The sequence below is a fragment of the Phalacrocorax carbo genome, chromosome 17 (genome assembly GCF_963921805.1).
Source record: "Phalacrocorax carbo chromosome 17, bPhaCar2.1, whole genome shotgun sequence".
Classification (NCBI taxonomy): Eukaryota; Metazoa; Chordata; class Aves; order Suliformes; family Phalacrocoracidae; genus Phalacrocorax; species Phalacrocorax carbo.
The window spans coordinates 4,901,909-4,927,242 of NC_087529.1; the positions used below are offsets into that span (position 1 = coordinate 4,901,909).

At 36.3% G+C, this 25,334-nt stretch overlaps 1 protein-coding gene across 3 annotated transcripts in view; it reads left to right on the forward strand.

Moving 5' to 3' along the window:
- USP32 (ubiquitin specific peptidase 32) overlaps positions 1-25,334 on the forward strand; it is an 84,887-nt gene that overhangs the window by 52,038 nt on the left and 7,515 nt on the right. Inside the window, exons 9-28 of one of the 3 annotated variants that reach the window (XM_064468188.1) lie at positions 177-239; positions 2,083-2,166; positions 4,986-5,047; positions 5,168-5,270; positions 7,044-7,236; positions 8,417-8,592; positions 9,354-9,494; positions 12,672-12,831; positions 15,115-15,269; positions 15,988-16,069; positions 17,856-17,930; positions 18,532-18,670; positions 18,951-19,056; positions 19,718-19,891; positions 20,405-20,579; positions 21,227-21,378; positions 22,129-22,240; positions 22,819-23,030; positions 24,463-24,647; positions 25,245-25,331. In XM_064468188.1, coding sequence (XP_064324258.1) covers positions 177-239; positions 2,083-2,166; positions 4,986-5,047; positions 5,168-5,270; positions 7,044-7,236; positions 8,417-8,592; positions 9,354-9,494; positions 12,672-12,831; positions 15,115-15,269; positions 15,988-16,069; positions 17,856-17,930; positions 18,532-18,670; positions 18,951-19,056; positions 19,718-19,891; positions 20,405-20,579; positions 21,227-21,378; positions 22,129-22,240; positions 22,819-23,030; positions 24,463-24,647; positions 25,245-25,331 — 2,636 coding nt within the window. The remainder of the gene's footprint in view (positions 1-176; positions 240-2,082; positions 2,167-4,985; positions 5,048-5,167; positions 5,271-7,043; positions 7,237-8,416; positions 8,593-9,353; positions 9,495-12,671; positions 12,832-15,114; positions 15,270-15,987; positions 16,070-17,855; positions 17,931-18,531; positions 18,671-18,950; positions 19,057-19,717; positions 19,892-20,404; positions 20,580-21,226; positions 21,379-22,128; positions 22,241-22,818; positions 23,031-24,462; positions 24,648-25,244; positions 25,332-25,334) is intronic. The other 2 variants (XM_064468189.1, XM_064468190.1) reach the window with 2 other exon arrangements.

A 25,334-nucleotide genomic window follows, 5' to 3' on the forward strand; every position in this document is an offset into this window, starting at 1 on the left:
TTTCATATAAAGAAACCTTAGGCACAAAAGTACAACTGTCTGGAAGGACTCAGTTGCAAATTATGTAGAGGTATCATCAGCATTTCTTACAGTTGTATTTTTATTCTGAACACATGCAGCTCCAGAGAGTGCCGTGAAAGTTTTAACTCTGTTTTCTAATCCTTTTGTTTGTTAAGGAGTTGGACATGGATTTGTCTGAAATTGTAGAAGATATTTTGAATATGCACGATACCACAAAGGTAGGAATCTGCTGTTCTTCCCTTGTCATTTTCATACCCTAATATCTTCAGTTTATTTATGAGAAAGTAAAATCTTGTCCTTTCTTTAAAGCAGAGGTGTGTCAATAAAAGAATCTCTTTTAAGAAATGTCAGTTTTCCATTAGAATTTTCCACATTGTTCTTTGAAATAACATGTTTGAATTTTATACGCCATTTTTGTATATGAAACTAAACAAAAAATATATAACCAGACAAAATTAATTCGAAGCATATACTGTTTGCGAGGCCTCGCTATGCATAATGAATACCAGTTTTAAATCTGATGCTTGACTTTTGTTCTGGAGAAATTATTTTTTTGTTTAATGCATTACCCCTTTTTTCATAAGATAATTTTGAACATGAGTGTACCTTATATTTTATGCTTTGTAAAGACCCATTATCCTCCTATGCTGGAATAGAACTCCATGCATTATCATTATCAAACGACTGCAATAATGTTATATACAACCAGTGAACTATATACGATGGTATTGTTTCAGAGCTAAGTATCCGTGAAACGGTGGAGGCATCTGTCATGACTGTCGTGACACACAGCAAAAAGTCTGACGAGTTGATATTGTGCTTTATAGTTAGCTGTGTGTAAATCTTTAAATGTGTTCTCGCTTTTTCGAGATGGGCACTATCATCTGCAAACAATATAGGGGAGGTTGTTTCTGTTACATCATCCTTTGCTTCACTAATTAGGAAGAGTGTCTGGAAACTATAAATAATTTAAGAAGAACTATAAAGAATGTCTAGAAATGCTTAATTACTTGTTTGAATAGTTGTCTTGCCTGCTCGTACTCCAACAATGTGGTGAGCAAGTATTTTATTATAATTCTTTCATTACCAAAGCAGTAGAAAATATGGCTTCAGTGAGCTCTTTCTTTCATCCTTTGAGGTTTTTATTGTTTGCCTTTTAAAAAGGGTAGTTTATAAGCAAATGTATAGCAGTCTGGTTTCTACAGAGTTAAAGAAGACTAAGTCTTCAGAATATCTTTCATAGTTGCATAATTAATGTAGTGCTGGAAAGAGCTGATGGTGCGGTAATTACATAAATTACTTAACGTCTTTTCATATGTTAGCTTTGACCTCTGAACTTTGGAGAAAATGGTCTGTAAGAAGAGGTGGAGTAACTGCCAGGGCTGTGAAAGTGGCTATGAATTATATTGTGATAGGATCAATCTGAATTTTTTATATCACTGAATTGTTGCAAATCAGAAGGCCATCTGACACCGGTCAGCGTCATGCTTCTGTAACTTTGCAAGTGATTAAGAACTAATAGGACTTGTGTTGTAAGGTAGAGTCGTGGGGACTTGATGATCCAAAATAGTTTTTCCCAACCCACAGAGGACGATGGTAGGTTTCTGAATGGATGCAAGTGTCTATATGTGCAGAGCTTATTTGGATGATCAAAGTCTTAGATCGTCTAAGTCTTGTTTTGTTTCCTACAAAGCGGCTGCCCTGACTAGTCACATACTGCTTCTGCTGGTTTCATGGTTTCGGAAGGTATGACTACTGCAGTTGAGCATGAATACTAAACCTGTATGATGGAGAGCAGGAGCAAAGGTTACATGCTGTGCATGGTTCATCCTCTGTACTCTCAAAGCTTTTCAGTTCTCTAGGTTGCACAGGTTATGCTAAAACTGGATTTTTCTTCTTTCATTGGGTCAAATTTTATTATCAGAGTGGCAGATGCTAATTTTTACCAAATCCCTGGCTTTGTCATGCCTCATATGATACATTTAATGAGCATTTTAATAGAAACAGATTAATGGTTTGATGTTTCTTCCTTCCCCTTTCCTCCTTCTCCCTTCAACTAAGCTTGGACACCTCACTCTGGAGGACTACCAGATATGGAGCGTGAAGAGTGCACTTGCCAATGAATTTTTAAATCTACTTTTTCAGGTACGTTTAGAGGAAATCTAAACTTGAAAATTACGGTAATTAGCCATGAGCTTTTTGTGTGGCCGCAAAGTGCAGCGTCGGCATTTGTGTCAACACGCTTACATTTTTGTCTATTGCAATAAGTGATGTGTTTTTGCAATTACGCATTACCTTGATGGAATGATTTGCTATTCGATTATTATTCTTTTCAGTGTATGGAGATGCCTAAGGCACAATTTTTTGAAGTGTACATAGTGTACTGGCTGTAAAATGAAAAGAAATTTCAAGTGTATCAGCAGTTATATTTTCCATTAGAAAAAAGCTGTGTTCTTAAACAGTTGTTCTTGCAAATCTTTGCCAGGAAAGTGACACGGGAAATGAGAAAAGGTATTGCTAACTCTTCGTAACCTCTTTGCCTTTACATTTTCTGTTAAGGCCATCTAAGGAACCTTTCATTGCTTTCTTAATGGAGCAGTCCTTGAAAGCTGTGATATCATGTTGCTATTGTGTTGCAGAAGCTGAGGATTAAGTGTGTACTGAAATTGTTTTTAATTGAACTTGAATTGGATTTTTATAAATCCTTAAAAAAGTCATATTTTAGCGCTGGCTCACTTTGTGCAGAAAATAACCCCCTAAGAGTATTTTCATTCACTGCAGTTTGTTCCTTACCCGTTTTCTGTAGAAGTTGATACTTTGAATTTAAGTAATGATAATCCTAATGGAGCCTTGAAGATTTGCCCTAATTTAGTGTTCACCTCCAGCCCCATATGACAATCTCGCTTCTTCCAGGGAGGGTTGAGGAGAACCGGTGGGCTCCGTTCTCATCTTATGAGTGAAGCTTAATCAGTTACAGGGTCAGACTGGAGCAGAAAAATATTTCATCAGAAAGAAGTGGTGTAGTTTTTGGAGAAAAAAAGAAATTGTTGTGAGAGGCTACCTGAATCGCATACTACCGATTCTCCTGTTTGTGACCCTAGACTACTTTATAAATTGTATTTTGAACTATACTTTTCCCAGAACCTCAAGGGGACCGAGTGAGATTATTCTGAGGCCATCAGCTACACCACAGCTGGAAATAATAAAATCAGAAAGTTCTGCAAATTCTTTTTATCTCTAATTGCATCAGGTTTTGCTTACATTGCAATCTTCTCAAGAAGGGCTGTCTTTATTTTTGGACTGTCTAGCATCAAATATCCTATCATAACCTAATATTGATTAACTAACAAGTATCTGTGCAATACTGAGGTAGAATGAATGAACAGTTAATAAATTTGTCTTGCTGATGATTACACATCACAGTTATTACACATTGCTGCTTGGAGGTCTCATTTACAATATTTTTTTCTCCTGACAGAGTTGTTACATTTTCATTTTAGATTTTCGTTTCTATTTCCTTTGGTAACTTTATTGTATAAGGCACCCTCATCTTATGCTGCAGGCTCACAGCATACTCGCATGGGACAGAGTCTGCCATTGATTTGTCTGGGCATTTATTTGAACTGTCATAAGCTTTTGTGTCTCCTCTGCAGACAGAAAAGCGAAGTAGTCTGAGTGGAGCGCCTTGGAAAGCGTGACAACAAATTGGTTTGTTTGCAGCCGCGTTAGTTTATGTGAAGAATCTGATACTAGCACAGTGTTACATGAGTTTAAAAAGAAACATCAGAGCCAGCTGTGTTGTGTGTGCTGGAAAATCTGTTGCTTCCCAGCAGCTAATGGCCTTTGTTTTATGCAGAATGTGAAATGGTCTCTCACACTGTAATATAAATTTAAATAAGATATCTCACCAGTCATTAGAAATCTCCAGCTGAGATGCAAATTGATAGCCTCTAAAGAGACATAAGGAAACGACTATAAATCATGTTATGAGTAGCAACCAATTTGAAAACCGTCTGGGAGACGAGACAGCTGACCCTCCTCCCTGCAATGGGAAACAAAGACTCCTGCAGAGTCTGTTTCCCTCTGCTCATCACTCCCTGCCGCATGCCCTGTGGCTGGGGAGCTGCTGGGAGAAACAGCCAGAGATGTCACTGCAGCCAAGGCCAGGACGGTTTTACTAGGAAGAGAAGAGTAAATATTAGCCATCTGGGACTGCTGGCTTGTACTTGGAATAAAACCCCACCCAAATCGCATAGTCATCATGGGGATGGTGCCTTTTTCTTCTGTGTTTGTTTGAAAGAAAAGAACAAATGAAAACAAGCAAACAAAAAAGGCAAAAGAAAAAGCATGAGACATTCAGGGAACAGTCTACAATTTTGAGAGCATTTTCAGTGGTGACTGTTTGGTTGGACTGCTTTAAACATCTCCCTTGGTCTCATCATGTGCTCGTTTTTCTTTCAGTCCCTTACATAACCACTTCTCATTTTTACCCTTTCCATTTTGTTTTTGTTTTGGGAGGAGGCTTTGTTTGTGTTGTTTTTGTTTTTAAAACCTTTGGCTTATCCTTTTCCAGCAGCTTGCATTCTCCCAACCCCTCATTCCCTCTCTCCAGTACTTATAGACACCGTAACTTTTTGTGTGTCCCATCTGTGTCAGTTAACATGATCCTTCATAGCATGTCCTTCGGTTGTGGAAATAACGAAAAATCATTTTCAGTTCACTTTAAATTGTCTTGGGGCATTTGACATTCTTGATATTTTTGTCTTTAACTGTGGGAACAGGTTGGGAATCTCATAGCTCAAAATACTTCTTTTTTTAGTGATTTGTTCAATTTTAGGTAATCTCGCTACATAATTAAAAAGAATTTTCTGAGAAGTCCCATTGCAGTTGTTCTTTTCTTTCATTTACCTAATGCTTGTTCCATAGTGGTATAGTTCTTAATAAGAATGACTTTCTTTTTCCAGGTGTGTCATATAGTTTTGGGTCTACGACCTGCCACTCCGGAAGAGGAAGGACAGATTATTAGGTACATGTTTTGCTCAGAATCTTAAATGGGTTTCAGAATCACCTTTTAATATTTTCAAATGAAAGACACTAATTTCTCTGTTCCGAGTAAGACTTCATGTTGTTCATTCTTTATGTACAGAGGCTGGTTAGAAAGAGAAAGCAGGTATGGTCTTCAGCCAGGGCACAACTGGTTTCTTATTGCAATGCCATGGTGGCACCAGTGGAAAGAATATGTCAAATATGTAAGTATTTTAATAATACATACTGAATAAGAGTTTTCTTTGTATTTGTGACTGCTTAACCAATAATGCTTGAAATTAAGCATGTCCTGTCTCCTAGTGGAACACAATTGTTTTGCTGAATCATTGTCATATGGTGAGCTTTTCACTATAATTTCATTAAACTGTCGCCTCTTTCTGTACTTTGCTTCATCATTCCTGCGTGTCAAAATACTTTTCTGAATAAAAACATACTGTCACAATAATACTTCCCTGAAGTGTTTTGATCCATTTGGTAATAAAGCTACCTGTTTTGGTTTTGACTTTGCTTGGGCCACAAATACACACTCTGCATTTTCTGGACAAATAAAGGAGAGAATTAGTGTAATATGATTTATAGGCAATGGTGAAAATTAGTCCAGTAACTGATGGTGATTGAAGGGGTCCTACTAAAACCTTACAGTTACAGGGTGCTCTTTTAATACCGTCCAACTAAAATATTCAAGCATCATGATGAGTTTTACAAAAGAAAGCATATTTAATAAAATTAAATTTAATAAAATTTAATTGGGGTGGAAGTAAATATTCTTTGCAGCTTACACAGCCAAGAATGTTTAATAAGTGAAATGAACTATTTCTCAAAAAAGTTTTATATAGTGATAAGTAATTATATAAGTATTTGAGTTGTCTTGTAAATACAAATAACTAAAATATTCAGAAGAGTGCAACGTATGCATTAACTAACCATGTAATTACAGTTATTCTTTGTGCACAGTGAATTGGACAAATGGTGGCTTAAATGCCTGAAATACTGGGTAATTTGATCCTTGTCATAGTATAAGTACTCAGATGTGCCCATGATTTCATACCTAATCCTTTGCAGAACAGCACAGTGCCTTTAGTCACTGTGTCTGCCTCTGGAGCAAAGAGAACACTCAATTTCCCTGAAACTCTATGAATGACTACTGTCATTCTAACATACATTTTTGTCTTACTTGTATACTTTTAGCTTTACTGCACAGTTTTGTTATTTGTCGAGGCACTATGTTTAGTGATGCGATGAATAGGGGGCAGCATAAAACACTTTTTTCCCGTGTTGTTATGGCGATGTTCATTGCATGGATTTTCCTTTTTCTTCTCTAAGGCTCAGTTAATTCCCTTTTTCTCCTCTTTTCTCATTTATTGATGTTTTTTGTTGTGACCGGTGCTGTAAATGGGTTAGGATTCTTCTTACCTCTTGCCTATAGTGGACTGGAAAGTTGAGCTTTTGGGGAGTGCAAATTTTTTCCTCACCTTTATCTTGCCTAAGAGTGAGCCATATTGCCCTTGCAATGCTGTTTCTCCAAAGGAAACAAAGGAACTTTGTTTCAAAACAAAGTTAGGGAAGACTAAAGTTGCAGGTTTGAGGAAAGAATGTGTTTTTGTTCTTGTGCTTGCTGTTCTCGTTTAACCATATGAAATTCAACAAGGACAAATCTTTGTATATTTATAGTCTGTAATTATAGCTGTCTAAAATGGTTGTCTTTTTATGTATCTAGATAGAGAAAATAATTCTGGTATTTCATGATTTTTATATTGTGCAGAAGAGTTTATTCGATTGGTTTAACAATTTTGGCTGTTTGTTTCTGCAGATTTTTCATCAGTAGATCTAGAGAGTAATTTTTTTTTTTCTATAAAGCTCGTTGTGATATGAAGAAGTGGTCACACAGCTGTGAATGTTGGTGATTGATTTGGCTGATGCTAAATGTCTTTGATGTTGGCTTATAATTAACTTTTCTACTTGCCTACCAATTTTAGGATGCAAACCCTGTTGTGATAGAGCCTTCATCTGTCTTGAGTGGAGGTAAGAATTCACTCGTAGCTGCTGCAGCCAATACTTCAGAACAGGGCGAAGACAAAATGGGAGGTCTTAATTACTTCAGTGCAACAGAAGAAAAGTTTTCAGATAATATTTCTACTGCATCTGAAGCCTCAGAGACTACTAGCAGCAGTAAGCATAACATCTTATTTCCTTGGAGGTTTAATGTAGAACAGGTTTTGAGAAAACTAGGTAGTGCATGGATTCCTCCAGCTGAAAAGATAACACAGTTTAGATTGCAGAGGTGGCCTACACGTGGACGTCGGTGAATTACTGGGATTTTTTAGTCTGTGATGGATAAACAAGAAGCAATCTTGTTTAAACAGCAGTTCATCTTTTATGCTATGGTTAGTTTCCAGAATTGTTTCCAAGATAGTTTTTGCCATTTCTGAGCTGTTTTTCCCCCCCTTTACATGAAGTTGTTTCTAGCCCATACCTAGTTGGTATTGTATGATGTCTTGCAATGAGATGACCTCAGATACTACAAAGAGGAAAGAAGCAGAATAAAAATAGGAAAAATATACTTAGTTTTACAGGGCATGTGATTTAAGTGAGTTTGTGCAGATTCTAGGAGCTGTCTTTGTGAAAGGAGCGGAGATTTTTAGTTCAGTCAGTTCTCGTGAGAATTTGAGATTTTTTTTTTTTTTTTCCCCCCCTGTGTAAGACAGCTGAATGTTGCATCTGGTATTTTAAAATCTATATCTTAAAACTGTAACTTCAATTTTGGGTAGATAAATTACAGCGATCATTTTTGGGGTGGGGGTTGGGGACTAGAGGAAGGGCAGGGAGGGAGACAAGTTTTAGATTAAAGATTCATTCTTTTTCTTTTTCTTTTTTCTAACCTGAAATTTAGATTTAGTGTTCTGCATAACAAAAGGAGGTTCTATAAAAATACTTGCTGTTTCAAGAGGAAAAAATAAAAATAAAGCATTATCGCATATATATTCAGTTTTCTATGTAAGAATTTCAAGGCTTTGATATTCAGACATCCAGACAACAAGCAAATGTCTAGCAAATGCTTATGCAAACCTAGTTAGGCTGTTTTCAAACTGGGTAGTTGCGTAAGTATCTGCTTTGGTATTTGGATCTCATATATCCACTTCTTTACCTTTTCTGAGCATACTAATATATTTGTCACTCTGTAGTTTGGAAGAATTGCAAGTTTTCGTGAAGTATGAAGGATAGCAAACTTCTTCAACAGCCCTTTTTAAAAACAAAACAAAAAAAGTTAAAACAACTTAACTGATTAATTTATGTTATGGACTCATGAATTGAAATAGAGAGATTTATTTTTTTTCTTGTTCTGTTACAGATACTCTTTACCCCGGCACACCAGGGACTGATGTGTGTTTTGCTAGGCAGCATAATACTTCGGACAATAATAACCAGTGTTTCCTTGGAGCCAATGGGAATACTTTGCTACAGCTTAATCCTCAGAAACCAGGAGCGATTGATAACCAACCCCTAGTAACACAAGAACCAGTGAAGGTAAACATGCCTGAGTCATGAACATAGGAAAAGTATCTTTTAGCATACTTTTATCACAGCTTTTTATGTGTTGTTTTTTTTTTCAGCTAGTGGCTTAATTCTAAATTAACACTGCTTTGTTGTATAACAAAGTTTGGGTTTCTTACTCTTATTTTAAGGAAGAAAATTGGTGTTCTGTTTCTAAGGCTACTATTGAGTGTTTTGTGAGAAAAGAAACATTCAAAATGTTCTTAAAGAGCCTCACAAAACTTACAAATGAAAAAGACATTTATGGAAACAACTTTCAGAATTAACTGTAAAATATTTTAATAATTAAACACTTTTCTTCAGTGTTTTCAATCTAAATATAAAAGTTTATTGCTATTGCATAAAATCAGAAAATAGTTAATTAAATAATAAAACAAAACTGACAGTTTTTCCAGTATTTATACAAACAAACCGTAAAGCACAGACCTGGACCATCAATGATGAGTATAGATTGGATTTCTCTATGGAATATCTGAAGTTGTTGGAGTAGGTAACACGAGAGAGAAAGGTAATATAAATTCTATATTGGAGAGTCTTCTAGAGAAAGAGTAAATAGTGACACTTGAATATTAATCATTGTTACATTTAAATACCACCTTTCAGTATGAAAAGCAGTTGATAATTTCTACTTCGAAGTTTTTTTAATAATTAAAGAGTGTTTTGTGTTCATGAACTAAAATCGTTGCACTATTTTTTGCACTTGAGATTTGACAAAGCCCCTTTTTGTTTAAAAGGCTGCATCATTAACAATGGAGGGTGGAAGATTAAAACGATCTCCACAGTTGATTGAAGGAAAGGACTACGTAATGGTACCAGAACCAGTTTGGAGAGCACTTTACCATTGGTATGGAGCAAATCTGTCCCTGCCCAGGCCGGTAAGTTGTGCTTATAGACACTATTTACTTGCCATGACCACCGAGATAATATAAACAACCTAATGTGTCCAAGCTTCTGCCAGTTGCACAAGACAATCTTTTATGGTCATCTCCTACTTCATCCAAAATGGATAGTCTAAATGCTAAGTCTTGAAGAGCAAGCTGGGAAAAAGCAGTCTCAGAAATGGACATGGATAGAAAGTCGTGGATGTTTACCAGGAGGTTTGCAGCACAAACCCCAGGAGATACTGCAACAGGGCAGAAGTGCTGCTCAACTGATCATGATTACTAAAGCAGACAAAAGTAAACTTGAGATCAGTTTAAAATACTTGGCATCAAAGCACTCATCTTTACAAGCTCAGATAAATCTTCAACTGGTCTCCAAACCAATAAAATTAAAACTGGGACACCTGCAGCTTTGAAAATGCATTTCTTCTCTCTTACAATTTCATGAAGGGGGTGGCAGGTAGCGATTGCTGTCCTTCATGTTCAGTGTCATAGAAAACACAACACGGAAAATTTGGTAAAGATCTAAAAAGCAGCAGGAGAAAGGTATTCCTGAAAAGAATTTGTGTATGAGCATACCAGCTTTTGAGTACTGCACAGACTGGTTAAGCTGTTCAGCTTCTAGTCAGAAGTTTTTCAATACAGCATTTATCATGAGCAATTCCTCAAGATACAGATGCTGAAACCGAGTTGGCATTTACTGTGTAAGGCTGGATCAGCATTGTTCTGGTTAACCATGTTCAGTACTAAAAACAAAGACCAGTAATTCTCACCTGATATGCTCATCCAGTCAGGCTCTTCTTGTTTTAATTCTTCAGTTTGACTTTTGTTGCAAGAATTATGTATCGTGTCTGGGTGAATACCAGTTATTACTTTGAGCAGATCATATATTCAAAATAAATATTTCTTTTGTGTTGTTCTTCTAGTATTATGGTAATTGCCTTTATTTTTTCTAATGAGTAACTAAAAATCTTACTGGCGAGGCAAGAGATGATCATTCTCATTCTTCAGCACAAAACTGGTAACACTTCTCCAAACTTACAGAATACTCTTTTGTCAGCAAATAATTCATAGTAGTGCATTTTTACATTTCTTACGTTTGACAGTAAGCAGAAAAGCCAATGGATCACAATCAAATTGTGAAATAGTTTTACAAACAATTAACATGTTTCCATTGTGTAATAAAAAAATGTATTTGCAAATTGGAAATGCTGTGTTTTTACATCAACAATTATCTAGTTGCCTGTAGTCACTTAAAACCTTGCAATGAAATTAACCAGTTAGAGCCTATCAAAGATAAGGTGATATTCGTAGTTGTTTGCATAAAAGTTTTGTTAAAAGAAGAAAACCTTGAAGACTTGAAACTCACTTTCTGTAACTAACGCTAGTATTTTCTATATTAAAGCTGTAATATCTTTAATTAAAAATTAATTCTGGGCACAATGCAGAATGTATTGCAGAATATAATTTTCAAATGTGCAAGTGCTGTATATTAAATGGAATTGATAATATTTTGTGTTATTCCAATATGATTTTTTTGGTTGCAGGTAAAACAGCGACAGTATTTCTGAAAGAGAAGCAGTAACTATATAGCAATACTCATTGTTAAATCATAGAATCTCACAATTTATTGAGTTATCTCTCTGTTTCTCTGGGTGTAATATTGTGAAATGAATAGCAGGTAAAATCACTTGGAGCTAAAGCTGGTATGCCTTGAATTATTAATTCTGAATTTATAAAAATGTAGGCGGATGTTAGAGGCGAGAAGAATTGAAGTCACTTGCTCTGTTCACTTAGAGGTGTTGGAAACTTCCTTTAATTTCTGTTGAGTATATTTATTCCATACAATGGTTGGTTTATTCTGTGTCAGGTAGTCTCTTACAGGAGCTACACTTTAAAAAAGGAAGTGAGGGGATTTTTTTTTGATGGTAGCAATAGGGGTTAGGTGGTTGGTGTCACAAATGTTCAGTGTCACAAATGGGAGAGAATTAGCTGTATGATTTTTGATGATTTGGTCTGTTAGCCATAGTACTGGCAATTATTTTACAGTGAAAAATCATTGGCTTCTGTTACCCTCCTCCCACACATTCTCCATGGAAACAAAACACCTTTCATGATCCCGAAAAGGCCACATCTCTTTATACACAGCACAAACTAACGTGCTTGAGATTTTTGCAATAGTGTAATTAGAAAAGAGACTGCTCTTCATAATGAGAGAATTTTAGTTTGGGTATCCTGCCTGCAAAAAAAAAAATAAATGCATGAATAAACTTTAGCTTTCCAGTCCATAATTAAGAAATACTTTGGCACTTAGTTATCTGAACACTTGAATGCTTGAAGACCATTTGTATACTTGCAACCATGTATACAGGCACCTACAGTCCCACTCTCCCACCCCACACTAGGGACTGTTAATGTTTGTTTCCAGAAAATATCATCGCTATTGTGTTTGTTGTAACTGAAGTTTAATACCATGGCACTCCAGTGCATTATATTACTTCTCGCAACTTCAGCTGAGTGTTTTTTTTCTGCTTCACATGGTCACAAAAATAGGGAACATTCCTGCCATTTGTGTATGTCTGTGTTTGGGCAGATTGAGATAGCAAAATCTTTGTAGAAATGGGGACTGAAAAGCTGCAAGTCATGTTCTGGGGTAATTTTGGCTTTTTCTGTCAACATACCAAAATGCAACAAAAGTAAGTTTCAGTCTGTTCTTACAATATGAAGGTTTTAATTCAATCCTATTGCTCAAAAAGTTCAGAACAAATGTCTTATTCAGCACGTGTGAGTTTTTTCAACAGTTGTGAAACTTTAATATTGACATGTACACTGAGCAGAATTAATGAGTTTCATTGTAAATTCACATGTATTTCAGGAATTCTAAAAATGTTCTTTCCGTGGTGTTGTACAGGAAGCAATGCCCCACTGAATAAGGTGTTTGCTTTTGACAATCTGCAACTAATAAGCTTCAAGAAGTACTTAGAAATCAGTGAATTGATATTCCTGGGGATATTTGCCTAAGACCCCATAAGTGCAGAGGATTTCTCATCTCCTAGTAAAACATAGTTTATTTTTTTAACCATGTGCTTTAATCATTACCTCCTGTTCCTGTTGGGATTTCTTACGTTTGGAACAGCAGTCTCTGAAATGTGTTTTAAACTTCTTTACTAGGTGATCAAAAACAGCAAAACAAACGTGCCTGAACTGGAGCTATTTCCTCGCTATCTGCTCTTCCTGAGACAGCAGCCTGCCACTCGAACGCAGCAGTCAAACATCTGGGTGAATATGGGTATGATGAGCCTGAGAATGTTTCCTCAGCATTTACCTAGAGGTAACTTAAGAATGCAGCAAGAACACCAGTGTGCAGTTTCTAAGAAAGCGAGACCCAGAGCTGTAGAAGCTTGCTGCCAGCTTGTACACCAGCTAATCAACTGTAAGGCACAATCAGCATTGGTAAAGATTTAAAGGCTTTCCTCCTATCTTCTCTTGAAAGGAAGAGCTGTGAGGGAGCGTTTTCAGTGAAGTCAGTTAAGTCACGTAGTTACTGCAAATAGATCGGTGTAAGTGAAAAATGAGCACTGCATAAACTAAACAGCTGAGAGGGGCAGATCTGATTAATCCTGTTGGTAATTAATTTTGTAGCCACAGAATAGATGCATTTGTGCATTGGGGCGGGTGCGTGTATCTGATTGTACAGTGGTATAATAAATTAATCGTTGTTCGGCCAACTAGTTCTGAGTTACTTGGGCAGCTAGGCTTTAATGCCCAAAGTAATTTAATACTCTTTAGAAAGGGATTGAATTAAGGGAATATGAAGACTGTTATTTGATGCAATTTGGAAAGACAATTTCGTAGAAAGCATAAACATCCAACTAAAATATATGTGCCATAACTGTGGTGGTAATGCTTACCAAAAGATTGTACAAGTAATGGGCTCAAAGAACGATCTTTGGATTGCAGCTTCACATTTCAGCTGAAAAGTGTTCCAGGATTTGCTTTCAGTTACTTCATGCACAGTTGCATACTTGCCTCGTGCAATAGGTTTGAAGAAATACCAGATGTTCACATGTGCGTTTGGATACACGCAGATATACATATGTATCCACAGTAATGTACATCCAGAAATGGGCTTTGCTGACTACTGAAAATTAAATCCTTCAGCCTTGCTAGTATTAGCTTGTGTTTAAAAATCTCATGCAGATGCTCAATTTTTCACTGCTTTGGTAGAATCTCAAACTTAACACGTACATAGTGGCTGCCTGCTTGATCAAGTTCCGCTACAGAAACTGCTACCCAAATTCATTTTTCCTACTAGACCTAATAAAATGGAAACTGCTTTGTTGGACATCCTAAAATGCCCAAATTAAAATAAAGGGAATCTTCTGATGTGCCAAATTTGATCTTGATTTGGAATCATTTTGCTCTGCACTAATTTATTTGTCCAATCAGTTATTAATCTTTTTGAGTTTTCAAATATGCTTTCTTGCTGTAATCTTACAACTAATCCTCTGATCCCTAATCTCAGAAAATGCTTTTTTGTGTTCTTTAAAAAAAAAGAAAGAGTACTTTGCTTGGTATACTGAAGGAAAACCGATGCTTTGTTGACTTAGATGATTACAGTGTAGTTTTACTCCCTTGTCAAATTGCATGTAATATTGCATCATTTCAAATGGTACTAGTTATTTTATTGTAATCTTTTGACAGTTAAGGTAGAACAATGTCAGTTCTCTGATTACTTAAATAATGCAGTTGTCCAGTTGCGTTTGGCTGTATAATAAAAGCCATATGTTACAGATCTGTCTCTGTGAAGAGTGGGAAACTTCCTAAGTTTAAACTAAAGAAACTAAAAAATAAAGCCCGTAAAGTTGGTCTCATCTCTTTCAAACTGAGCTTGTGCAAATGTTTTATTTAAAGATAAGCTCATATTATAGAAAACAGCAATGATTTTGACTGATGGAATTAACTTGTGTTACAAACACGAGAGCGCTGAGGAATTCTGGTGAAATCCTAGGCATCTTCACAGAATATGTTTTGAGGAATGTAGTTATTAAGAATACTTTATTGTGAAACTGCCAGGCTGATTTTGACTTCACAGATCAGCATGCATCTCCATAGAAGAGCTGGAGCAAAGTTACACTACTTCCAAGATGTGTCAGACTGATTATTTTTTTTTTTTAAACCTTATTTTTTACTACAATGTGCTCTCAAAATGAAAATTCTGATGAGTTTTTGAAGTCCTTTAGTTTGAAAATTACCATTGTCTCTGATATTCTGTCTTTAAGAGAAAAAAGAATAGCCCTGTCTTTTAAAACTACTTTTGAATTGTTAATTTCCTATGAGAATCTTAGGGGAGCAATTTTCTAATAGGTTTTGGTAAGAAGGGAGGTAAATTTATTTGCTTTTTGATAGCAAGTTTTTTGTCCCAAAGGGTTAGTAACAAGTAGCTTTCAATCTAACTCATTATTTTATCCATAAACAAAAGGAGTGCTTTGTATCACTTCACAAAAAGTACTTGTATTATATATATAGTGTATAAGTTGTTATTGATCTGATTTCAGTTGGTCTATGGGTATATACATTATCTTTTACCCTTTTCTTATGATTGTGAATCCAGGGAATGTACCTTCACCGAATGCTCCTTTAAAAAGAGTGTTGGCTTACACCGGCTGCTTTAGTCGAATGCAAACAATTAAAGAGATACATGAATATCTCTCCCAGAGGCTACGTATAAAAGAAGAGGATATGCGCCTCTGGTTATACAATAGTGAGGTAATGTCGGTCTTTTTTCCTTTTCTTCCTTTATCAACTATTGGGTATTGTAGATGATCTTTTCCAGAAACTATTGAATACACATGCACAGGAAAAAAAAAGATAGTGGCATAAGTTTCCTTTGCAATTTAACTACCCAGGTTGGAAAACCCTTGCCACTTACTTCCTAGAGTTTTTTGTGCACTCCAAGCAGTGAAACTTAGATTTTGGTGTTAATGACCAGAAAAATTCTTTTGTTTTCTAGTAGCCTGATAAACATTAAATTATCCTGTCATGTATTTAAACATAGGCAGCTGGTTGACCTATTAAAAGGCTTGATATGAAGTTTCATAGAAACTGTTTTAAACAGAAATAAAAGTATATTCTTTCATTGACACGCATGATGCTGTGACATGGCACAGAAGCCAACAGACATCCAGGATCTTTTTCAAATGTGTATGTGAATAAATCACAACGAACAAGCAGAGAATGTATTCCTCCAAATCATTAAGTGCATGTAATTCATTCTAAAGAAATACTGCATGAAATTAAAGCATTGAACTACATGCTTCTGGAGATCAGTGAACTACTGTATTTAATTAACATAGGTAGGAAACTGGCTTTCTCGTTTTGTGAAGAAATTGTTAATACTGATGTAATTTCATTGCTTTGAGATTAAAATATCCTCAGAGAATTTTAAATCTAGAAGTAATAACTATATGAAGTATTTTTTCTGCAGAACTATCTTACTTTGCTGGATGATGAAGATCACAGACTGGAGTACCTTAAAATCCAAGATGAGCAGCATTTAGTAATAGAAGGTATAAAAAGAGCCTATAATTGATTTACACACTAAACCTGAGTAGTTTTGTATGAGTATATATCTGGTTAATAAATTGTGTAGTACCCATTTCTGTAATCACCCAAACTACACAAATATATAGGCTTACTGCCCAAATATTTTACTTTTGGAAATGTTTTGAGAAGGAAGAGTATGTGTAAATAGACGTCTGTCTCTATCTACGTATGTATGTATTGAAAGAAATACAAGTAGAAATACCAAAGCTTAAAAAAAATCCACTTCCGCTACAGTAATAACTAAAATGCCAGAGATTTAACAAAAGCAGTGTGAGGCACCTGAGGCTTTTTCATTATCTGATTTTTCTTCCGCTAATTTTACAAGAGTTCAGGTTATGATATTTGCATGAATGCATTCTTACTCACAAAGCAAAAGGTGAAGAAAACTGCATTTTCAGGCCATGTCAGGTTCATTTTTAAGATTTTTGTTACAAGCTGCTTTTATTTTCACATCTGGAGACAACCTGATGCATTTGGACTTGACTACTTGACTGACTGGTTGTGGTGAAAGGTGTCACAAACAATCTCAACCTTCCTTGTTTCAATTTACATCTGTTGTGTCTCATCCTCCTGCCCTGGGCTACTACGCTAGGCAGTGCTGTCAGTCACAAATACATTAAGCCTTTGTCAAATGTATCGGGGTGCATGGATCAGCTGAGTTTTCAGCTAGTTTGACCTGACTTTTTGTCTAATCTTTTAATGTGAGAAACAGAAGCATACATACTTCATCCACTCTACTGTTGTCCTTGCATCACAGAGGCTATATAGAAATCCAGGGCCTGAGTTGTTTCTGTACAAGTTTCACTTAGCGTAGCTTTACATTACCCCTCAGGTTGGTGTGCTAGGTGGGCTCATCCTTTTTGCCCCTTGGCTTAGCTCATATTTAATCAATTTAAAATTGGCAGAGCAGCTGATGCAGTTCACTGTTTACCTGCATTAATCACTAGACACAAGGGAAGAAACAGGGATTTATATGTAGAGAGAGGGGAGAGGGACTGCAGCTTGCTGTACTAGGTGAGACAACCCTGAGGCTGTAGTTCAATAAACAAACCGGCATTAAGCCAACACTGCCACTGAAAGAAGCAGTCGGCCCTTCCTCTGAACATTATGCCACCTGCCTTACCCGTGGCCAACTACTTCACACCTATCTGATGAACTGGCTTTGAGAAGTGATGTAGTGAACAATAACTCCCTCTTTCCAGCTAGCTCAGTTCCCTCAGCCAGTTTGCTGCTGTGCGGCTTGTGACAGTGCAAGGTAGAGGTTTGCAGAGGGACCCTATGGGGAGGTGGTGCTAAAGTGAGTTCAGGAAAGATTGCATTTTTTGGTCCCGCTTTATCTTGAAACATTTTTCTGTGTTTTGAAATACACTTGAGTCTTTTCTTGGTTCATAGCAGCAACAAATATTAGTGATCGCTCACGAAGGGAACACATTTGTTAAAACCTGGGGGATCCTCAGTAAGTATTAGAATAAGTACTGTAAAATTAGTTAAGCAACAGGAAAGACATCTCAAAGCTGCTTTCTAAAGATGTTACTGGCATGGCTGGAATGATGGCAGCATTAGAATGATTTCCAGTAATGACTGGAATCATTGAAATGAAAACTAGCAAAAACAATAACTAGAAATAAGCAACTTTCTAATCTCAATTAAATATTAGAAAATTTGAATTAAACTTCTTCAGCAGTATAAGTTCTCTGGAGTAAGTAACAAACAATTTCAAAAAACTCCTTATCCCATATCTCTTTCTAGTTCGAAACAAAGACATGAGCTGGCCAGAAGAGATGTCTTTTATAGCAAACAGCAGTAAAATAGACAGACATAAAGGTAAGTGTTTGAGCGTAGTAACTGAATCGTGATGAGAAGAAAAACCCAAGAGGTGATATTATGTTGAAACTATTCTTTCTAATATAAGTTCTCTTAACTTTGGAAGAGGTCTTTTATGCCTGTGCTGCTTTGCTTGTTCTTTCTGTTTTATTAACTTAGATGCTGGAAATGTGGGAGGGTTGGATGTATAGATAGATAAATTTGTAGATGTTCAGAGGCAGCAGCGCAGATGGTGCATAGCAAATTCTGGATTTTGTGTTTATTATCTTGGGTTTTTATGGTAAGGAATATTTAAGGTTTTAACAAATTAATCCAGAAATTTCAGTACTCTAATTATTTACCTGAAAATAGTTTGTATGGGTTGTGCTGACATCCGTGATGGACGAGATCCAACAAAATACATCAATTTCTGATGACAAGTAGAGTCGAAAAGCAGATTTTGAACAGGCTGGTCTTCTGTTGCATCTATGGTAGCTGTAGTCTCGTAACTGGGAGGAGGTTAATTTAATTGGTTACTGTGTAAAGGTCATATTCTTTACTCGTATACCATTCTGAATTTTTAACATCTGCACAATTGGTATAATTGTTTTATTTTTCTCAGTTCCTACTGAAAAGGGTGCTACTGGATTAAGCAATCTGGGTAACACATGTTTCATGAACTCCAGTATCCAGTGCGTCAGTAATACACAACCTCTAACACGGTATTTCATCTCAGGAAGACATCTTTATGAACTTAACAGGTAATTTTCTATTGGAGACCATTGACATTTTAGATGTTGTAATATTTCTTTAAAATTAGTTTCAGCTTTCAGAAGTAACCAGTATGATTAAATCCTCCTAAATTCAGTGTTATCCACCATCAGCTATACAGCAGATGCTAGATTACATACATGGAAGTACAACCTCTTTTGCTTCTGGGACAGTTAAAACAGTTCAGCAAGAAGCATTTGCAGGTCTTTACTTATATGCTTGAACTTTGTTTAAGGTTTAGTACGGTATTAATTACTTTATGATTTCTAGGACAAATCCAATAGGAATGAAAGGGCACATGGCCAAGTGTTATGGGGATTTGGTTCAGGAGTTGTGGAGTGGAACTCAGAAGAACATAGCACCATTAAAGCTGCGGGTAAGCCTGTAATGTGTGTTATTTAAAGGTGGAAAGCAGCAAGTATTTCTTTGGCTAGCAGAAATCTTTTAATGCACTTTTTCCTGATGTTACCTGTATTGTAATGGTTCTGGGATTCAAAACAATATCTACCCTAGGGAAAGGGAAGGAAACTTGGACATATATTTCAAGTGTTAGAAATTGGCTGTGAAGCCAGTGCCCCTATCCTGGACAATGAGTCATCATGTATGTTACTCCAAACTGGTCACAGAATTTCCTTTCTTGCCTGTAAGGAAAGTGGGGGAGGTGTTCAGGAAAGGGCTGTGCAGGGGCAAGGTGCACATCTGGAAGAGGCCGAGGTTCATCGGTCCTGGTGCTCAGGACTTGACCAGCTTTCTCTGGAATATAATAATGGCTCTGTGGTTGTAAGGTCAAAGGAGTTACCTGATATGAATCAGAGTTCGTGGTGTAAGATGTGGCTTTTACAGCCCTTGTTAGGGACAAAAGATTATGCATTTGCCTGTAAATGGTCTTTTTCTCTGAAACCGTAGGGGCTTACCTTTAACTCTTGGCAATTTGAATTCATACTCGTTGACAGCATGCATCTTGTCTAAAATATTTTTATTTATTGTTATAACTTCTGTTGCATGATGTTAAATAACTTTCTGGCTTTCTTTTATAGTGGACCATAGCAAAATATGCTCCAAGATTTAATGGCTTTCAACAGCAAGACTCACAGGAACTTCTGGCTTTTCTTTTGGATGGTCTTCATGAGGATTTGAACAGAGTTCATGATAAGCCATATGTTGAACTGAAAGACAGCGATGGTCGACCAGACTGGGAAGTAGCAGCAGAGGTATGGGTTAAAGTTTTGAGTTTTGGGGTTTGTTTCCTTGTTTTTTTAACTTACAGTTCTAAGCTGCAAAGTTGGTGATGAGACTGTGGCAATACTCTTTCAGGACGGAACCGTCTTTTGGAACTTGTTAGATCTGTCATTTAAGGAGTCAATTTCACCTTTGAACTGAAAATAAGCTTTAAGTATTATAAGAAAAGTATAAAGATGATGCTTCACAATCATTTTGAACACCACCTCAGAATTATGGAGTATCAAAATTTTTCAGGATACCTGATGATCCTTTCAGAAATCCTTAAATGATTATTGTGTTAATTGAAATAGCTTTTCCTTTGCTTGTGTTGAAACTAAATACTTTGTATTTATTAGAAATCAGTAAACAGCTTCTATGGAAATAATTTTACTTCCATAGGCCAATGAAACTTAGGAAGTCTTACAGCATATCCTCCTTCCTGTAGTTCAAGCAAGTAGTCTTCAGGTTCTAACTTTGTATTGGTTTTTTGTACATCATTTTAGGCCTGGGAAAACCATCTGAGAAGAAACAGATCCATTGTCGTAGATTTATTTCATGGGCAGCTGAAGTCACAAGTGAAATGTAAAACTTGTGGACATATAAGTGTTAGATTTGACCCTTTTAATTTTTTATCCTTGCCTTTGCCAATGGATAGCTACATGCACCTAGAAATTACGGGTGAGTAGTAGTGTTTAACTCCCTATAAACTTGTCATTGCTAAAGTACAAATGGTACCTCTAGAACAGCTATAAAGCATCCAAATTTTGTTTTTGTTAGGACTTACGCATAAAAATAGTATAACCATTTTAATACAGCAGAGTACAAGAATTCTCATTGAAATACAGTTAAACAAAAATAAAACCTTTAATAACAGAGCATAGATGGCCCGTTCTCAGTCTTGATTAAAGGATTTATACAGAAACCTGTAAAATGGAGATTCTGAGAACTTTTCTTCTGTTCACTGTGTTGTGGAGGTTGTCCTAAATCTGCCTAGAGCGAAAAGGAAAGTCTGGGGGGAGCATGCAAACAAAAAATGCTTTATAGGTCATGGACTATACTATGAAGAACCCATGTGTTGCTGGAAGAGAGGCAGAAGGAAAGATGATAAAAAGTGAAACAAATTTTGAAGCCATTTTCTACTGCCTATGCAGCAAGGGGGTTTCTGACATTTGTCCGCAGACCTTGAAAACTGGCTGATAAGAAAAAAATAACCATATCTTAAAGTTGGAAAAAAATACTTTCTAATAAGTATGTAGCTGCAACATATTATTCTCATTAAAACTTTCTTGGTTTGCTGACTAGTGTGTTGCTTTTCCCCTTTAAAGTAATTAAATTAGATGGTACTACTCCTGTTCGATATGGCCTGAGATTGAACATGGATGAAAAGTATACAGGTTTGAAAAAACAGTTAAGTGAACTCTGTGGGCTAAAACCAGAACAGATTCTGCTTGCGGAAGTGCACAGCTCCAATATAAAGGTAAGAAATTAAAAAATTAATCATTGCTGCAACATACTTTTGGTATTTTTGTTTTTTATTTTTGTGTACCTCAGCATACTTCATTTTTTGCCATTAAGCTTTGCTTACAAGAACTGTGAAATTATTTAACCAGAAGTGTGATAAAAAAGTCAGCTTAATTATCTCTCTGTAGGAACTTTTATTTCATTCTTAAACAGTAATTTGGCTTGCTTGAAATAGATTTAAAATCAAAGTAAACTGAATCAAAATAATCCACTTGTAAACAAAATTAATAGTGATGTAGAAGCTTGCAGAAGTTTAATTGAATTGATTAGTAATGATATTTTTAGGAAAAAAGGCATAAAATCATCTTGAGGTAATAAATCTCCAGTTAGAGTGCTGTGATGAGTTTAAACTCTGTCAAGACGTTGGAGGCATAAGTAATGACTGGCTTAGTTCTATATAGTGTGTATGTATATGTGTATGTATATATATAATTTTTATTGCTGTCATTGGATAGGATTAGAACTGTTTGAAATGGTGCTCTCGGTCTGCTTAGAGGAACCATTAATAACTCTCTGAGGTCTTGCTGCAGAGATCTGCAAAGGGGTGTGCTTGTTGGCTTCCTTTTTTCCTTCTAGAAAGGTGTAAGCAAGCAGATGGGAGGGGAGAGATGAGCCTATAGAGACACTGTTTTCAAAAGAACAAAACGTGTTCAGTCACAGACAGAAGAATATACATGTCTGACTAACTTTCCCTTTTTTACTGAAGAACTTCCCTCAAGACAACCAGAAAGTCCGGTTATCAGTGAGTGGGTTTTTGTGTGCATTTGAAATACCAATTCCAGGATCCCCTACATCAGCATCAAGCCCTGTGCAGACAGGTAAAAGAAAACATTTATTTTCCTGTTGATTTAAAATGCACAGTGCTTAGAAACTAGAGAAATTCAGGAGAAAACCTTACTTCTTAGTGGTAAGTAACAGCGAGGATTAAAGAAAAGACAAATAAGTTAGAGTTCTGGTCCACAAAGGAGCTGTGGGCAGTCTCAGTATCTACTGATCGTCTGTGATACTTCTTAGGATCATGCTGAGGACAGCAGTCTGAAGATTGCTATATACTTATTTTAGTTAAAAACACAAGAAACAAGCAGAATATTTTATTACTTGAGGATTGGCTCTAAGGCAGAACACGTAAAAAACTGGAAGCACGGTGTTCAGTTTTGGTTTTATTGTTTGTGGTTTGATGTATGGGTTGTAACCACCTCTGTTGTACTTTACTCTTGTACTTCACTCTTGCATGGCCTGATTTTCCAAAGTTGTAGGCAAAGAAAAGGTTCGATGTTGGTCTTACGGAGAGTAGAAGATATTTCATGAAATCCATTGAACAGAATGGAAGGAACAAAAGTCTTGTGATCAGTTCTAGTTATTGGAGATAATTGAGAATGTAACTGTCTGTTTACAGATGTCTCAACTGGGCCTTCAGCTAATGGAGCACCCAACATAATGATGAACGGGGACCTTCCTAAACCAACCCTAATTCCGAACGGAATGCCAAATACTGTAGTGCCATGTGGAACAGAGCGCAACCTCGCCAACTGGACTCTCAACGGTCATGTGCCCTTGCTTTCTGATAGTCCATGTACAGGGTATATAATTGCTGTCCATAGAAAAATGGTGAGTAAATTTTGCATTTGTTACAAGTTGTTTGCATAACACACTTTGAAAGTCAGTGAGGGTTTTTAAAATGTCTATAAGATAAATTAATCTTTATTTCTTAAGAAGAGGGAGCATGAATAACTTCCCCTCTTAAGTGAGAGCCAAGTTCTACAAAAACACAACTCTTGTAAATTTAAATCGTAATGTCTGATGTTGGTGTATTTTTCTTCCCTTAGTACTGGCATGCTTCCCAGTTCTTTAATGCTGAGTTGCATACTTGGGCATTCAGTAACTCCCTGATTAAATGTTCTAGAGTCTTTGAGCAGAAAAAGCTCAAAGTTAGAGGAGCTACTAGAAACGCATTTCTTTTCCATTATGTGGAAAAAGCTTTATTTCTCATACGAAACAGAGTGAAGATATATAGTACATTCCTGGGTCATTCTGTTAGCATGAACTACTCTTTGGAAAAGCATCTGTAGTTAAGTTGAACTCTAAATGTCAGTCGGATGACTGAACACTTCAAATAGCCACGCGTTCTGTGCGCTCTGTCCAGACTTTAGAGTCTGTTGATGTTTAGAGCCTGGTGGATGTGTGCCAGAAGGCCATTTAACTTCCCTCTTTACTGTGTGTTTGTTTGAGGGTTTTTTGCTTTATTCTCTCAAGAAGTGGCCACTAACCAATGTTACCTTGATTGAAATTTTGCAGAATCTTTTAAGTGGTTGGTATAATGCTTTTGAGCCATTACAAGCTGCTAGTTATACAGCTTAAAAACCAGTAAAAGTTGTTTGTGGAAGCTGTTCCAGGAATCCATGCTCATCATTGTCAAAAATCTTATCAATGGAAAGGCTTAATTGTATACAAACTATGCAAGGTGGTAGGCATTTGCTGTACCTCAGTGTCATGAAGTCAGTGTTAAAATCTTTCTTATAAATGGGAGATGTAGCGTGAAGGTTAGTTTGTCTGCTTGGAATAAGTCGCGTCCAAGTCTGTAGTGCCTCCTTTAGACATAAAGGTTTTCTTTCTCTAGCAAACATAAGCTTGCCTAGTGTAGAGGTCATTTTGGGACAGTATTAGCATCATTAGGCACATGTCTGTCTGCATTACAATGTTACCATGTGGTGGGAAAAGTAAAAATAATTCATCATTTGAAATATAAAATATTGTACATGGTGAAATACAGCTTGATGTTGATGTGGTCTAATGCCTAAATAATATTGCCATAATATCATAAAATACAAAAGAGTTTTCAGGCAGTTTCAAGTCAATGATCAAAATTTACAGTATTTAATATTAGAAAACAGTGCTGAAATTGAGGACTTTTAATAGACTTAATGGTTTATTTTAATTGCCAAAGCCTGAAATAAGTAACAAGGTCAGCATCCTAGTAATTATGGTAATGTGGGTTAATGCATACTTATATCTGAGTCATTCTTTTATTTCACATACGCAGATGCGGACAGAATTGTATTTTCTTTCATCTCAGAAGAATCGTCCTAGTCTCTTTGGAATGCCACTAATTGTTCCTTGCACAGTTCATACAAGGAAAAAAGACCTGTATGATGCAGTGTGGATTCAGGTTTCCAGGCTTGCCAGTCCTCTCCCGCCTCAGGAAGCTAGTAATCATGCACAAGACTGGTGAGTGTGGCATCTCAGTCTTTGGCTTGAATGGTGTTATACGGTGGAGTGGACTTGCTTAAAAGATTTAAAACTATATTCATTTTTCATCTTTATCAGTTCTGACGTCTTGTAATACCTCTGTTGAATGAACGTGTGGTTCTTTTAATATATAATTAAGCTTTAAATGTCCACAACTTTAGGAACAATTGTACATGCTTTTACCCCAGATGATTTCTGCCTGCAGATTCCATTTAGTGGGTTATTTTTGTAAGAAGTCATTTTGGAGTCCTTCAATTTAATAATGGCAATAATTAAAAATAAATTTTAATTCTTTTTAATACAGTTAAATGTATACCTTTGAGCTGTGCTTAAAGGTTGACTTCACACAAATTGGTTGGTTCTTTCTCTTCCGGTGACTGATAACTCATATCTGACAAATTTAGGCAATGTAAAGTCCAGTCTTGTTTTAAAAGCTTAATCTAATAAAAATTATCATTTTGAGGGGGGGGTGTGTGTGTTTTTTTTTTAAAATAAACATAGGAAGCATTGTGAAGGAAGGTAATTGGTAGCCTGAACAAGTACTCATGTTTCATGTTGCATTCTCCTCTGTTTCAGTGATGATAGCATGGGATATCAGTATCCATTCACCCTAAGGGTAGTTCAGAAGGATGGAAATTCTTGTGCTTGGTGTCCATGGTACAGGTA